The 15850-nt window shown below is 50.6% G+C and overlaps 2 protein-coding genes across 4 annotated transcripts; both read left to right on the top strand.

Moving 5' to 3' along the window:
• The first annotated feature begins 1133 nt into the window (after positions 1-1133).
• On the top strand, positions 1134-8599 carry Mri1 (methylthioribose-1-phosphate isomerase 1). Of its 3 annotated transcripts, XM_087900408.1 has the most exons (6): positions 1136-1567; positions 2170-2345; positions 3860-4036; positions 4131-4355; positions 6481-6624; positions 8459-8594. In XM_087900408.1, exons 1-6 carry the CDS (start codon positions 1197-1199, stop codon positions 8491-8493), a joined length of 1128 nt encoding a protein of 375 aa, XP_087756534.1. In that variant the 5' UTR covers positions 1136-1196; the 3' UTR covers positions 8494-8594. The 3 variants fall into 3 exon arrangements, with proteins under 3 accessions (XP_087756535.1, XP_087756534.1, XP_048300432.2); XM_087900409.1 differs by lacking the exon at positions 6481-6624 and having other exon boundaries at positions 1134-1567; positions 8459-8599; XM_048444475.3 differs by lacking the exon at positions 8459-8594 and having other exon boundaries at positions 1137-1567; positions 6481-6702.
• On the top strand, positions 8537-10532 carry C22H19orf53 (chromosome 22 C19orf53 homolog). Its single transcript, XM_048444476.3, has 3 exons — positions 8537-8670; positions 8757-8812; positions 10077-10532. The coding sequence occupies exons 1-3, from the start codon at positions 8583-8585 to the stop codon at positions 10215-10217; spliced, it is 285 nt and encodes a 94-aa protein (XP_048300433.1). The 5' UTR covers positions 8537-8582; the 3' UTR covers positions 10218-10532.
• Positions 10533-15850: the final 5318 nt, after the last annotated feature.

The following is a 15850-nucleotide window of genomic DNA, read 5'->3' as shown; positions in this document are numbered from 1 at the left end:
CCCGCCTTGTGTTGCTAAAGTCGCCTAGTAGCTGTCCTTCCTTCATTTTCACCCAACTAAGCAGATGCTGCTGCAGCCACTGTTATGACAGCAATGTCCCCACACAGCAGGATGAGGGCTTTGAGATACCGGATCAAGACTGGCCATGGCCTGGGGTGGCCTCCTGTATGAGGTGTCGGGGACTACACAGGAAGGTAGAAGGAGGGTCAGACTGTTGGAGCCACAGACATAACACTAGAGTTAGGCAGGAAGGACATCCAGACTGCATGCCATAGACTGGGGTCAGCCACTCATGATGATCCAGCTAGTAGGGGTGCTTGTGAAACAGTCATCAAAAACACCCTCATCCAGACAGTGCTGAGCACACCCCAGTAGAGATAAGGTGTAATTCAGTCCAACCTGGGCTACAACGAGAGATTCCTGTGTCTGGGTGTGTGGTTTTGTTTTGTGTTTTGTTTTTCTCTATTCCCTGCCCTGGAACTCACTATGTAGACTAGGGTAACTCAGACTCACAGAGCTCTGCCTCCCTAGTGCGGAGATTAAGGTCTGAGGTTTATTTTTAATTTAATTAAGTATAATGTACGAGTATGTTGTCCCACTGAGGTTGGAAGGGGCCTCAGAAACGAGGTAGAGGCAGACATGAAGCCATCTGGGAAACAAACTCTGGTCTTTTGCAAGAGCAGTATTCACTCTTAAACCACTCAGCAATGTCTTCAGTCCTTAAGGATAAAAGTTCTTCATTGTACTTGCTTTTATTTTGTTTGTTTCTCTGTAACAGCCCTAGCTGTTCTTGGAACTAGCTTTTTTAGACCAAACTGGCCTCGAACTCACAATCCGCTTGCCTCTGCCTCCCAAGTGCTGAGATTAAAGGCTTGTGCCACCATCGCCTGGCTTGTACTTTTAAAGAAATAGGGCTAAAAGTGGTCCAAGGAAAGTCGTTTGACTCAGTGATTAAGCGCTAGGTGTCTGTGAACCGAAGCCCAGCAAAGCTGAGACTGCCGAATTATCGCTTCAGTAACCGATTCTGGGCAAAAATAAATCCACCAAGCACCCTCGCGCAAATCGCTGTGACACCGGAAGAAGCTAATCGCTGGGCAGCCTGGGCTGCGAGCGTGCAGGCGCAAGCGCCAACAACAGGACGTGGCTCCGCCCCGCAGCCTTTGAGAGCTGCAGTGTGGCCCAACGCGGCAGGCAACATGCGGTTGGAAGCAATTCGCTACTCGCCCGGCTCGCTGCAGATCCTCGACCAGCTGCAGCTGCCTGAGCATTGTCGCTACGAGGCACTGGGTTCGGTGCAGCAGGCCAGGGATGCCATCCGCGCCATGAAGGTGCGCGGCGCCCCCGCCATCGCGCTGGTGGGCTGCCTCAGCCTGGCGGTGGAGTTGCGGGCTGGCGCCGGCGGTCCCGAACTTGCCGCTCTGGTGGCCTTCGTGCAAGATCAGCTGCGCCTCCTTGTCGCCGCCAGGCCCACTGCTGTCAACATGGCCCGTGCCGCCCGCGATCTGGCTCGCGTGGCAGCTCGGGAGGCGGAGCGGGAAGGCGCCACCGTGGAGACGGTGCGGGAAAGGTACGGTATCCTGGACCAGGCAGTGCAAACAGAAGCTGCTGACCCCCTTTTCCCCTTCTACATATACCAGGAAGCAGACGTGTGCCGTGTCTAGGGCCCACTGGTAGGACTGAAAGTCCATCCCTGCGCCGTGTTCTCCAGGTCCTTGAACTCAGCCCCTTAGCAGCTCCACGCCAGCTTTATGAGACCCGTCCGGTTAGGTTTTACCATGAAGTCTTCTATGCTCTCTCCTGCTTTCCTCTCTACGTTTCTCTGTCCCTTCCCACTTCCGGTCAAGCCACTTCGTTCTCAGTGTTCTGTTGAACTTGTCAGGTTCCTGCTGCCCCCTCTCCCCTTATCCCTAACTCTGTCCTCACGTCCTTCATTTTACCAAGTTAATCGACTGCCTCTCCCACCCTTATGTCATCACCGCAGAGGCAGAGGGTTTGTTGTGTTTGCTACTGTGCCCCACCCCCAGCATCTGGCTCCCATACCTGGGTTTAGTGAGTAGAGTGGCAGGTGTATCCCCAGAGAAGGTCCCAGGAGAGCCCCACAATTTTGAGGGGTGAAGAGCAGCTAGCCAGGTCCTTTCCAACAGTGCTAAGAGCCCCTGTTGTCCCCAGAGTCATCCGCTTCGCTGAGGATATGTTGGAGAAGGACCTCAGAGATAACCGGAACATCGGGGACTTCGGAGCCCGCCACCTCCTGGAGCACGCCAACCCCAGGGGTGGCAAGGTGACCGTGCTGACCCACTGTAACACTGGCGCTCTGGCTACCGCTGGCTATGGTACAGCCCTAGGTGAGGCAGCACCGTCAATTGTTAGGGCATGGGAGGGTCTTCTTGGGGTGCAAGGCAAACCACCTTGAGCTTGGGGTATTGTTCATTGGCAAGAGTACCTGCTTAGCTGTGACTGGGTCCGCAGTTAAGGAGTTGGACTGCTGAGCCAGGTGGTGGTGGTGGGGGCAGGCTTTTAATTCCAGCACTAGGGAGGCAGAGACAGGCCAGTCTCTGTGAGTTCAAGGCCAGCCTGGTCTACACAGCAAATTCCAGGGCAGGCTCTAAAGCTACAGAGAAACCCTGTACTCAAATTACTTTAGCCACAAAAATGTGGATTTGGTTTTTTTCAAATATTGTTTTTGTGTATATGTATACCACACATGTGTCTGGTGACCAGGGAAGACAAAAGATGGTGGTGGATCCTCTGAAGCTGGAGTTAAAGGTGGTTGTGTGCCTCCACGTGGATGTTAGGAACCAAGTCAGGCCCTCTGTGAGAACAGCAAGTGCTCTTAACCACTGAGCCGTCTCTCCAGCCCAGGACATTAGTTTGTTGTTGTTGTTCTCCCTACCCCTGTATATTAGTTTCTGTACACAGACTCTGGGAAGTTGTTTGCAGGTGTGGGTATATCAAGGAGTTCAACCAATGGCATTAGGACACTATCCCTCATTTTGCCCATGGATTGAAGTAGTTCTGCTATCAGAGACTGGAAACATCCTTGGGTCACCTGCCTAACTTTGGCCACATGCCTGGAGAAGGGGCATGGTGTTGATTTCCAGAGGACTGGAAACAGAGACATACCCTGAGTAGGACTGGGGAAGCTGTGACCAAGACAAGGACATAGGGATTTGGGAATCAAAGCAGTAGAGTTGTCCTGGCCCTTGGCTGTCCAGGAAGCTCTCCTCTCTGCCTAAACCCAGCACTGGATCTTGGGAACCCAGGTCTTCAGAACAAGGCTCGTGTGTCCCGTTCATTGACTCCGCCAACATTCACCAAGCAACTACTAACTTTCAGGGAGTGGAAACACAACTGTGAACTGCGGAAGAGATGCCAGGCGTCTGCAGCCTGGAGTACAAAGGTCTTAGAGGTATAGGTCAGTAGTGGGGCACCGCTGAGCATCCTCCACTAAGGAGCTGGGTGTGTGACTCAGCTGTAAGCACCTGCTGCCCAGATGCAATGCCATGGGTTCCATCCATCCCCAACACTGCAGAACAAACAAAAACTAAATTATTGGAAGGTACTAAAGCCCCTCAACAGGCTGGGGCAAGAAGATCATATTTGAAGGGTTAATCAGAGTCACATAGCAAGACCCTGTCTCAACAGTGTTGAACATCCTAAATGACAAGGACAGGGCAGGAACAGAGTGGTGGGGCTGCCATGTGAGACTGAGGAATCTCGGGGTATCAGAAAGTAGATATAAAGATGATATGAGTCAGGCACAGGGAATAGCTGCAGCAAAGGCTGAAAGCCGTAAGAGCCTCAGCACTTGCAGCCCAGTCTCAGGGCCACCCTGCCTGTCTTCTGGTATGCCCCGCAGGTGTGATCCGCTCCCTACATGAGATGGGCCGATTGGAGCACACCTTCTGCACAGAGACCCGGCCCTACAACCAGGGAGCCCGGCTGACAGCCTTCGAGCTGGTGTATGAGCAGATTCCTGCTACTCTCATCACGGACAGCATGGCCGCCGCTGCCATGGCGCACCAGGGTGTATCAGGTCAGTGGGCTGGGCACAATGGGATGGGCTGGGTAGTGCTGTGGGCATCCCAAGCCAGGTATGTGACATTTTCAACTCTCCCCCACTCCCCCAGCTGTGGTAGTGGGAGCTGACCGTGTCGTTGCCAATGGAGACACAGCCAACAAAATAGGCACATACCAGCTGGCCATTGTCGCCAAGCACCATGGTATCCCCTTCTATGTGGCTGCCCCCAGCTCATCCTGTGACCTCCATCTGGAGACTGGCAAGGAGATTGTCATAGAGGAACGCCCTAGCCAGGAGCTGACTGACCTGAATGGAATCAGGATTGCGGCACAGGGTAAGGTGTGGGTGTGTTGTGGGCTTCAGTGGCGGGAGCTGCTCTGCTCATTCAAGCTCCCCAGCAGGATTCTGGTGGTGGAGGTTAAATTCGAGGTCAGACTTTCTAAATGGTGCTTGGTGGCTGGAAATGGAGCTCAGTAGGTAGAGTGTTGAGGTGGGGACTTAAATTTTGTGCCCAGAACCAACTCTTTAAAAAGACAACTGTGGTGGCACAGGTGTCCTTTTGTTTGTTTTTGTTTTTATTTATTGACACGGGGTTTCTCTGAGTAGATAGCCTTGACTGTTCTGAAACTTACTTTGTAGACCAGTATAACCTTGAACTCACAGAGATCTGTCTGCCTGCCTCTGCCTCCCAAATCCTAGGATTAAAGGCACTCTCCACTGCCCAGTTAGCACAGGTTGGTTGGTTGGTTGGTTGGTTGGTTGGTTGGTTGGTTGGTTGGTTTTTCGAGACAGGGTTTCTCTGTGTATCTTTGACTGTCCTGGAACTCACTCTGTAGACCAGGCTGGCCTTGAACTCATAGAGATCCACCTACCTCTGCTTCTGGGTGCTGGGATTAAAGGCCTTTGCAGCCACACCCGGTTTATGGCACAGGTTTATAATCCCAGTGCTGGGGAGAAAGAGAAGGCAGATCCCTGGAGCTTCTAGCCAGCCAGTCCAGGTTCAGTGAGAGACCCTGTCTCAAACGGTAAACTGGATGGTTCCTGAAGAACCAAAGCTGAGGTTGGCTGCTAACCTCTATAGGCCAGAGCACACGCGCGCACACACACAGTGCTGGAGTGGTGGTGTAACCCTGTAAGCCCAGCATTCCGGAAGCCCAGGCAAGAGAGCCACACAGGCTCAAGCAAGGTGGTATAAGTGAATTTCAGGCTAGTGTGTTCTGCCAGGTGAGGCACTGTCTGAAACACCAAAAACAATCAGAAAAGCATAAAACCAGCAAGTCTCTGCCTAAACAAACATCTACATAGACAGCCAGGGATGATGGGACATAGCAGGGCTCCCAGCATTGGACTGAGGCAGGAGGGCTGCTGAGAGTTCAGGATTGTCCTGGGCTACACAGTGAGACCCTATCTCAAAAATCAGAAAGAGCCAGGTAGTGGTGGCACGCACCTTTGATCCCAGCACTTGGGAGGCAGAGGCAGGCAGGTCTCTGAGTTTGAGGCCAGCCTGGTCTACAGAGTGAGTTCCAGAACAGGCTCCAAAGTTACAGAGAAGCCCTGTCTCGGAAAATAAAATAAAGACTAGCTTAGTCAACCCAAACTGTCTCAAAATAAACATTTTCAAAGGGACCAAGGATGCAACTAAGACATAGAATACTTGCCAGAATGCACAAGGCCTGAGATTCCAATATACAGCAAAAACTTTTTACATTAAACATAATCAAAATATATTGTATACACATAAGAAAGTCTTAAAGAATAAACAAGATATTTTCAAGTAAGTTGCTGATCTCGGTGGTATACACCTGATGAACCTAGGAGGTAGAGGCAGGAAGACAAGGACTTCAAAACCAGCCTCAGCTACATAGAAAATTTGAGGCCAGCCCAACCTATGTGCATGACCTTGTGTTAGACAAGTAATAACATATTCTTAAAATTGACTTCCAAAACATCTCTGAAGAGCTCTGTCCCATGCTCAGAGCCCCAAAAAACAGATGTAACAGGAAATCACACCCACATTTGAGTCAATGCAAAAGCCCTGGGGTAGATTCTGAAATTCTTAAAATCTTTGAAGCAGACAAGATTGGGGACCATAAGGCTGAGGCCTTCTTGAGCAGCAGGAACCGTGGCTGTGTTCCTGGCCTCAGTACCTGCACCGTTATGAACTATTTGGTATGGTGAATGCCTAGATTCTCAAGGACTTTCTAACTCCAAGAATTGCTGTGGTGAGAGCTGGGCAGTGGTGGCACACATCTTTAATCCCAGGCAGAGGCAGACGGATCTCTGTGAGTTCAAGGCCAGCCTGGTCTGCAGAGTGAGTTCCAGAACAGGCTCCAAAGTTACAGAGAAACCCTGTCTCGAAAAACAAACAAAAAGAATTGCTGTGGTAAGGACAGGCAACAGCAGCCAGGGTGTCCTCAGGGCCAGCCCACCTTTTACATGCCCTCCCTCTCTCCCTGCAGGAATCCGGGTTTGGAATCCTGCCTTTGATGTCACCCCCCATGAACTCATCACTGGTGGCATCATCACTGAGCTGGGTGTCTTTGCCCCTGAGGAGCTCCGAGCAGCCCTAAGTGCCTCCATCTTCTCAGAGGGACAGACCCTAGGTAGTCCCCAGATGTGACTCCCCGACTTTCCCTGGTTCCTCTGATTTTGTAATAAAGTTTTCAAATGGCTACCCCAAAGCTCATCCTCAGCCATACCTCTCCTCCAGCTGCTAGAGCAGACTGGATTTACCCAGCTCTGCAGAGTCCCAGCATCCACAACAAAGCTACCCACGTTCACATTCCAGCTCTATCCTTTGTATAACCGATGCCAAGGCAGGTGTCAGGGGGTACACACCTGTAATCCCAGCTCCTGGGAAGCTGAGGCTGGAGGATTTCTTTGTGTTTTAGGCTACCCTGGGCTATGAATTGAAAAGAAACACGAAACTGAAAACCAATGTAGGGATAATCAGAATGATCTTGGCTGTCTTTGAGCTACTTGTTTTGATTTTTTTTTTTCCAAGACAGGATTTTTCTAGGTCACCTTGGATGTCCTGGAACTCGTGGACCATGCTGGCCTTGAATTCACAAAGATCCTGTCTGCCTCTGCCTCCTGAGTCTGGGATTAAAGGCGTGCATCCCTACCACCTGGCCATTTATTTCATGTGTGAGTGCTTTACTTGCAAGTGCCTGGTGGCCTCTAAGGCCAGAAAAAAAGCACTGGATCCTCTGGGCCTGGAGTTATTGATGGTTGTGAGCTGCCATGTGGGTGCTGGGAACAGAACCCAGGTCCTCTCTGCAAGAGCAACAAGTGCTCTAAGAGAGGACACCAAAGTTCAGTAATCAAGATAAATGTCTTTTTAAGAAGTGCATCTTTGTGTATCCCTGGCTGTCCTGGAACTCCCAGAGGCCCTCCTGCCTCTGCCTCCTGAGCAAAGGGTCAAAAGTGTGAGCCACTACAACCTGGTTTGCTTTCATTTTTTGAGAGTATCTGAACCTGGAACTCCACAATTAGGCGAGGCTACAAGGACTCTCCTGTCTTCAGCCTCCTCAGCACTGGGATTGAGGTATGTGCACGGTCACTTATTGAGGATGGAACTCAGGTCCTCATGCATGAACGGTAAGCACTTCACCTGCTGAGTGATAATCCCAACCACCAGACACATTTTAAATCTTTTAATATCGAAAAGAAGCTGGGTGGTGGTGGCACATGCCTTTAATCCCAGCACTCAGGAGACAAAGGCAGCAGGATATCTGAGTGCGAGGTCTGCCTGGTCTACAAAGTGAGTTCTAGACAGTTAGGTCTTACACAGAGAAGCCCTGTCTCAGAAACCCAAATAAAAACCAGAGAGGTGGTGGCGCGTGCCTTTAATCCCCCAAGCACTCAGCAGGCAGAGGTAGGCAGATCTCTGAGTCCGGGGCCAGCCTGGTCTACAAAAACTAGTTCTAGGACAGGCTCCAAAGCTACAGAGAAACCCAGTCTCGGGGGGAAAAAACAAAAACAAATATATATAATTATTGAAAAGAACATAGCTGATGCTGTGACTGTGACAGCTTTTGTGCTGGAACTGTGAGGCTAAGAGCCATCGCAGCACAACTGCAAAATTAATGTATCATGATAACCTAAGGGTTCAGTGACGTGTTTATTTTTTATTATGTGTGTGAATGTGGTTAAAAGACAATCTGAAGGAGTCAATTCTCTGACTGATTAAGCGAATGCACCACCACCCAGGATTGAACCGAGGTTATTTGGCAGCAAGCACCTTCACCTCCAGGGCCATCTCCCCAATAACTACTGAAGTTTTTTGGCACCCTCTTAATTTTCCACCTTGCTTGCCTCACCCCAAGCCTAATTTGAACTTTTATGTATAAGAAGCACAAACCATCGTATTTTATAATACATAGGTGTCCTGGCCCCTGAAAATGGTAACATAATTTTTCTTAAATTTTTGGGCAGCCAGTCCTCTAAGAGTTCCCCTCTGGGTCCACTGAGGCCTTAAGGGCCCTACTGTAGACAGTGACGTCATGCGAGTTCCGGCTTTCCTGCACGTTGCCCCGCCTTTTCCGGCTCGTGGTACAACATGGCGCAGGGACAGCGCAAGTTCCAGGCGCGGAAACCGAAAAGCAAGGCGGCGGCTACGGAGCGGAGCCGAGGGCCGAGGAAAGGCGGTGAGGACCCGGGTGGGAAGAAGGGCGCGAGGGCAGCGGAGCTTGGGGAGGGCGGCCACGTCTCACTGGCTGGTGTCACTCCGCAGGTCGAGTCATCGCTCCGAAGAAGGCGCGCGTCGTGCAGCAGCAAAAGCTGAAGAAGGTGAGTGGAACGCAACGGTGGGTGACCCGGGATGGGAGCGGGCGGAGGGGACTCCCGGTTCCGAGTCAGTGTCCTCCCTTGTTCGGTGGTTCCCGACCCGCGCTTAGCTTCTGAGGGGTTCAGATGTGTGTTAAGGACTGTCAGCCGGTAGCCTCGGGTTTTGTGTTTATTTTTTATGTGTATTAGTGTTTTACCTTTGTGTGTGCCTGGTATCCGAAGAGATCAGAAGAGGATGTCCAATCCCCCAGAATTAGAGTTACTGATGATTTTGAGCCGTCAAGTGTGTTCTGGGAACTGAACGGTGGTCTTAGGGATCACAAGCGCTGAAGGCGGACCTGGTATCGCACGCCTTTGATCCTAACACTCTTTGGCAGATCCGGGCTGATCTCTGAATTCAAGGCCAACTTAGTATAATTATGTGTGTGGGTAGGTGTGTGCCCATGCCCAGAGAGGCCAGAAGTACTGGCTGCTTTTCTACAGGATCTCAATTCAGTTTCTAGCACCCACATGGCAGCTCACAATCGCCTTTAACAATCCCAGGGGATCTCCAATGTCATATTCTACAGGCACTGCATGTATGTGGTACACAGATATATATGTGAGCAAAACATTTGTATATATAAATGAAAAATTAATTAGGAAAATTAGAGGCTCTAATCTGGCTTAATCTTGAATAGATCATTCTGTCTTCCCAGATATCTCCTAGGCAGGTTACCCAGAAGCCTACTCTGCTCCATGAGGTACCCACTCTCGGGTCCTTAAGTGAGTTCCCCCCACAGTCTGCCGCGTGACCACTTTGCCTTCCCACATTCAGAGGTCATCCTTGAACTCTGCTCCTACCCAGTCTAGTCCCTTTAGCATACATCCAGAATCCCACCTACTTCTGCCCCATCACCTCTCATTCACCTTTCAGGTTGGACCCTAGTCGACTTTATCCTCTCCTGCTATAGCTGCTGAGATATCTGCCTCTGCCCATAACCCTCCATGGCTGCTTCCTGCTCAGCAAAAGCCCTAGTTCTTTGTCTCCATCCTCATTGCCTTCATCCTTTCTTCTGTCGTTCTGGCCTTACTGGCCCTTTAAGAAATCTTTGTCCCACTGCTAGACGTGTTCTTTTGACCTGAGCATGGTAGTACCCTGGCCCGTAGTGTTAAGTCAGGGCAAGGGAAACTTGAATCTGAAGCCGTTCTCAAAGACCAAAAGGAAGGGTTTGTGTGTGTGTGTTCAAGCTGGGGAGAATGAGGGCTTGCTCTGTGTCCCCCACAGAGTCTGGAAGTGGGGATCCGGAAGAAGATTGAGCATGACGTGGTGATGAAGGCCAACTCCAACCTGCCTAAGAAGCTCACACTGCTGAAGGGTGCAGCAAAGAAGACAGGGGCCACCACCTCCAACAAGGCACCATCCTGAGGACTGGGACTTTGCACGTGACTCCACAGGCTGGCCAGACTAGAAGAGGACCCTGTTCCATTTCTGATGGCACCTGGGACAGCAATGGGCAGGTGATGATAAAGCTGGAAGCCAAATCCTGGTGCTGAAGAGGCATTGGAGTTCCTGTGGGTGACACGTTGTAATGAACCTGGCTCTGTTGTCCCGCCGGCTCTCAAACACTTCAATGGGGAGGCCATTTGGAGGCTAGGTGAGCCTCACTGGTCTCCGCAAGAAACTTCTCCCACCCATGCAGTGCCCTTGACAGCCACAGACCCCAATAAAGCTGTGCTCGCAGAGGCTGTGTGCCGTTCTTGTGCTTTCTGCACGCACGTCTTGGGCGTGCTACCTACTGGCACTCTGGAACCGGGACCTGGTCAGCCCAGCCACCCTTCTCCATAGCACAGCTCTGCTGTCCAGTGAGGGGCTCACACCCCTGGCAGTCACTCAAACCTGTTGGACCAGATGTTGAAATCTTCTATGCAGGATGCTGGACATGGTGCCATGTTTCTTGGTGTGGTCCTGGGACAAGCGATGAGTACGCTGGTGGCCTATTCATTCCTTTATGCCCTGCCGTTTCACCTACTGAGGAAGCAGAAAAGTGGGGGTTCACTAGTGACTGCCCCAAGCCCTGACTGGGTGAATTTGTTACCAGACAGTTGGAATTTAATGTTAAGACTGTCTAATGCTCCCGTGTTGGCTTCTGGCTCACCGTGGGTGCTAGGGATCAGATCCACTTATGTGTGCTTAGCAAGCTGTCTGAGCCACACCCTAGTCTAAGCTCCCAATGCACTTGCAAGGCAAAGGAAGGGCCTGCTGGACTTCAGTCCTGCCAGGACACAGATGCTCTGCTCTGAGCACGGAGGGCACCTTTAGAGGCTGTGGCTTACTTCAAGGCTGGACCTTGAAGGGCTGGTTAGTGCCTCTGGCTTGTGGTGAAGCACCTCACCACAGATCCCGAGAAATGGGTCTGTCCCATTGTGGATACAGAACCAGGAGCTTATCGATGGCCTTCCTTGGGTTTAGTTTGGTTTTCTGAGTCAGGGTCTCCCTGTGTAGCCCTAGCTGGCTTAGGACTCACTGTGTAAATCGGGCGGGCCTCAAACTCAGCTGTACCTGCTTCTGCCTCCCAGGTTCTGAGATTAAAGGGCAAGGGGAAGTGTTATTGTGTATGTGTTTATGTGCACATGAGTCTGGGTGTCTGAGGGGCCAGAGGCAGCCTATGCTCTGAAGCTGGAATAGGGCAGCCGTGAGCCACCCTACATGGGTGTAAGGAGTGGAAGCCATTAGCTGCTGAGCTCGCGCTCTAGCCCTGCAGGTGCTTTGTGGTGGGAAGACTAAGATGGCTGGGTTTAGAAGCATACGCCTTTAATCCCAACACTCAGTAGGTAAAGGCAGTTAGTCCTCTGAGTTCAAGACCAGCCAGGGGAGGAGGTGTCCAAGCAGTCTAGGGCTGCATAGACCCTCTCTCAGAAAAAAAAAGAGAAAAACTCGGGATAGATGGACTTGGTGGTCGACTGACCTAGTGGGCAGCAGCTCTTTGTATCTAGCTGGCATTTGCACTAGAATGATGCAGGAGACAGTGGCTGTCTAATGACCACCCCGACTGACCTGCACTATGGAAGTCAGGGTGGAAGACCATGTCCCAGTATGTGAACCCCTGAGGTACCTGTCACCAGCAAGCTCCAGTCCAAGCCTTCCCATGTGTGCCAGGCAACAGCAGGCAGCAGCAGCACCCCAGGGAGCTTCTGGTGACCTGAGCAGCTGCTGAGTTCTCAGACTCTGGCATTGAGGTGGCCACTGAGTGACTACTCAGCTGCTGTCATGTAAACTAATCCAGTAAATGTCCCGTCGTGTTATATTCTGTTGGTTCCCCCAGAGCACCCTGCAGAGCAAACATTCCATGGCTGCTTGTACCAGTGTTGATAGAACACTTTACACTAGCACTGAGGCAGAGACCTGCCTTTGCAGTAATGCCTGAACAAGAATCTGCTCCAGCCGCAGTGGGAATTCAGCCATAAAAATGGGATGGCTTTCATTCTGTAGATTGGGGGGGGGGGGCGGAATGGTAATGGCTCCAGGCAGTGGTGGCCTTTAATCCCAGCACTTGGGAGGCAGAGGCAGGTAGAGCTCTGTAAATGGAGACTGCATTTTTGTTTCCCTGATGCCCAGACCCTAATAATCGCACAGGAACTATGATTACAACACTGTTTGGCCAATGGGTCAGACACATTTCTAGCTAGCTCTTACATTTTAACTCATTTCTATTAGTCTATGTATTGCCATGTGGCTGTGGGATAACTCATTTTCTACATGTCTTGCTTCCTCAGAGACTGACTGGTTTTTTTTGTTTGTTTGTTTATTTGTTTGTTTTTCAAAGAAAGGTTTCTCTGTAGCTTTGGGGTCTGTTCTAGAGATCCTCAGAGGCTGAGTGGTATCTACCTGGCTACCTTCTTTCTCCTCTATCTCTGCTTGGATTTCCTGCCTTGCTGTATTCTGCCCTGCCATAGGCCAAAGCAGTTCTTTATTAACCAATGGTAATAAAACATTCACAGCATACAGAGGGGAATCCCACATCAGATCTCTGAGTTCAAGGTCGACCTGGTCTACTACGAAGTCTAGGACAGGCTCCAAAGCTACACAGAGAAACCTTGTCACAAAGAACAAAAAAAAAAAAAAAAAAAAAAAAAAAAAAGGAATGGGGGTTGGGCTGGAAAATATCTCAATGGGTAAAAATTTACCACCAGATTTGACCACCTGAGTTCAGTTCCCAAAGGCCAGGTAGGGAAGAGAAGAAGTTGTCCTCTGACCCGCACGCCTGCACCATGGCCTGCACAGGCTCACGCACTCACATCGTAAGTAAGTGCAAATAAAGGTGAAATGAAGGCTGGGGAAGATGACTCGGTTGGTTGGTTGAGAGCGCCTGCTGCTGTAGCAGAGGACCCAGGTCAGCTCCCAGCACCCACAGCAGTTCACAGCGCCTGTAACTCCAGTGTCCTTGTTCCTCCATGGGCACTCCATGCAAACAGTGTGCTCATGTGCATGAAGACATTAAAAATCTTTGAAGTGTACCAGGTGTACATGCCTTTGAGTCCAGCGCTGGAAGGCAGCGCCAGGTGGATTTCTGTGCGTCCAAAGCCAGCCAGGGCTACATGGAAAGACCCTGTTTCCCACCTCTCCCCCCCCCCAAAAAAAGATGAAATAAAAGTGCTGATCCAGGCTACAGCACAGATGAGCCCCGGAAACGCAGTGCTGATGCTGGGTATTGTGCTTACACACCTATAAATAAACTCAGCACTCAGGGAAAAGAAGGAAAACCAAGAAAATTAAGATCAGCCTCCACTAAATGGTTCAAGGCTAACCTGAGCTACTCATGACTTTGCTAAAGAAAAAAAAATTTTAAATGGTCTGGTGGTGCATTCTTTAGTCCCAGGGCTCAGGAGGCAGAGGCAACTCTGAAGTTGCCCTTGTAACAAGCCAGACGCAGAAGGAGAAATAGGTACGGTTCTATGAAGGGCAGAGCAGAAAGGTGGCTGCCTGGGTGAAGAGAGGCATGGTGGTGGGTAAACACGGTTTCCTCCTGGCCTGAAGGTTCTGAAACTAAACAGGTGAGCATTCTGTTATTGGGAATGTACTGACCATGGCAAAAGTCTTTTACGATAGGTGAACTTATGCTAGGCTTACTAGCTTGATGTCTGACATCAACAGCTCCTCTGGAGTCCCCATGCAGACTGCAGAACACCTCATCCTCACCTAGAAAGACTGGCAAACCAAGGGCTTGCAGGGTGCCTGTGACTATGGAAGACTATAGACTTACTTAAAATGAACTAAGAAACGTTTGGGAATGGATAATTCAGGACCATCCTCACAGTCAAACAAGATCACACTGGCTCTGTGTACACACACATTTTTAACATCCCTACCTCCAAAAACTGTAGCCATGATGGTAGTGGGCACCTGTAAACCTGCACTTAGAGGGCTGAAGCAGGAAGATCACCTGCAGTGTGAGGCCTGCCAGGTCAGCCTGGGCTATAGAGTTAAGACTATCCAAACGCCAAGAGCTGGGATGTCAATGGTAGAGAGCTTGCCTGCCTCTGGCAAGGCCCTCGGTCCCATCCCAGCACCACGCAAAGGAAAGAAGGGTGAGAGCTGGTCAGCATTCCAGGGGTCTGCCTTCTGGCTCCTGGGTTCTTGTGCACCAGGAATTTTGAACTGAAAAAAGACCCAGACTCCTGGGAATGGAGCTCCATAGGGGTCAACCTCTTTCCTCCCCTGTCCCCAAGGGACTGGTCTCTAACCCCAGAGCCACACCCTTACCCCACTTGGGAATCAGCTCTCAGTCTCCTGTGACCTCCTCAGTGGATAACCTCCTTCCTTTAAGGTGGGGCTCCTTAGCACGACCGCGTGCTTCATGCTTCTCAAACTGTCTAACTTTGTTCTTCTAAAGAAACAACTGGGGGTTGGGGGGCTGGAGAGATGGCTCAGAGTTTAAGAGCACACAGACAGGTCCTGAGTTCGATTCCCAGCAACCAGCAACCACGTGGTGACTCACAACCATCTGTCATGAGATCTGGTGCCCTCTTCTGGCATGGAGGCATGGAGGCTGAACACTGTGTACCTAAGAAATAAATAAATCTCTAAAAAAAAAAAAGCACTCGGGAGCAGAGGCAGACCGATCTCTGTGAGTTCGAGGCCAGCCTGGTCTACAAGAGCTAGTTCCAAAAAACCAAAAAAAAGGAAAAGAAAAGAAACAACTGGGGCCCGCAAGATGGCTCAGCAGGTAAAGGGGCTTGCTTCCAAGTCTGATAGCCTGAGCTTGATCCCCAAAACCTACATGGTGGAAGGCAAGAACTGATTCCCACAGATTCCTCTCTGACCATCACATACATATTGTGGCACTTGTGCACATACAAAAAGAATTGTTTTGTTGTTTTGTTTAAGAGAGTCTGACTGGGTGGTGGTGGCACATGCCTTTAATCCCAGCACTCGGGAGGCAGAAGCAGGCAGATCTCTGTGAGTTCGAGGCTAGCCTGATCTACAGGAGCTAGTTCCAGGACAGGCTCCAGAGCTACCGCAAAACCCTGTTTCAAAAAAAAAGAGAATTTATGAAAAAGAAAGAATTCTCCATGTTGTGCTGGACCTTGGATCTTGCTAATGATTCCTTTGGTTCTCTCATCTCCTGACTCCTGAAACCAACTGGCACCTGCTTAGGAAACAGGTCTCACTACAAGTGTGCTGTAATGACCTAGTGTCTTACAGAGAGAGCAGAAAGCAGGACAACTCCCAGCCCCAGCGACCTGCCCTTCCCACCGCCATTCTCGTTCCTGTGCTCTTTCTCAGATTGTACCTCCGTCTGTGATCAGTCATCCCTGGCCCCTGGCCCTGGCAGGACCATTTGATCACCACTGCTTTGTAGGGCTTTAGGGGGTTATTTTATCTGAGGCAGAGTAGCCCTGGCTGCCTGGAACCCACTACCTCACACAGCTCCACCTGCCTCTGCCTCCCAAATGCTGAAATTTAAATGATTCCACTGCTGGGCTACCACCAAACCTTGTTTGTGTTTGGTTTAGTGTGGGGATGGATCCTAGGGCTTTCTTAAAGAAGCTCTGTGTGTT

The sequence above is a fragment of the Myodes glareolus genome, chromosome 22, assembly GCF_982192425.1.
Source record: "Myodes glareolus chromosome 22, mMyoGla1.1, whole genome shotgun sequence".
Lineage (NCBI taxonomy): Eukaryota > Metazoa > Chordata > Mammalia > Rodentia > Cricetidae > Myodes > Myodes glareolus.
This window is presented reverse-complemented; position numbering and strand designations above follow the sequence as displayed.

Excerpts from the sequence above, each read along its gene's own strand:
- C22H19orf53 (XM_048444476.3), top strand. The coding sequence starts at position 8,583 with ATGGCGCAGGGACAGCGCAAGTTCCAGGCGCGGAAACCGAAAAGCAAG. Across the intron at positions 8,671-8,756 it reads CCGAGGGCCGAGGAAAGGCG|GTCGAGTCATCGCTCCGAAG; the intron begins GTGAGGACCCGG and ends GTCACTCCGCAG. Across the intron at positions 8,813-10,076 it reads AGCAGCAAAAGCTGAAGAAG|AGTCTGGAAGTGGGGATCCG; the intron begins GTGAGTGGAACG and ends TGTCCCCCACAG.
- Mri1 (XM_087900408.1), top strand. The coding sequence starts at position 1,197 with ATGCGGTTGGAAGCAATTCGCTACTCGCCCGGCTCGCTGCAGATCCTC. Across the intron at positions 1,568-2,169 it reads GTGGAGACGGTGCGGGAAAG|AGTCATCCGCTTCGCTGAGG; the intron begins GTACGGTATCCT and ends TGTTGTCCCCAG. Across the intron at positions 4,037-4,130 it reads GGCGCACCAGGGTGTATCAG|CTGTGGTAGTGGGAGCTGAC; the intron begins GTCAGTGGGCTG and ends CCACTCCCCCAG.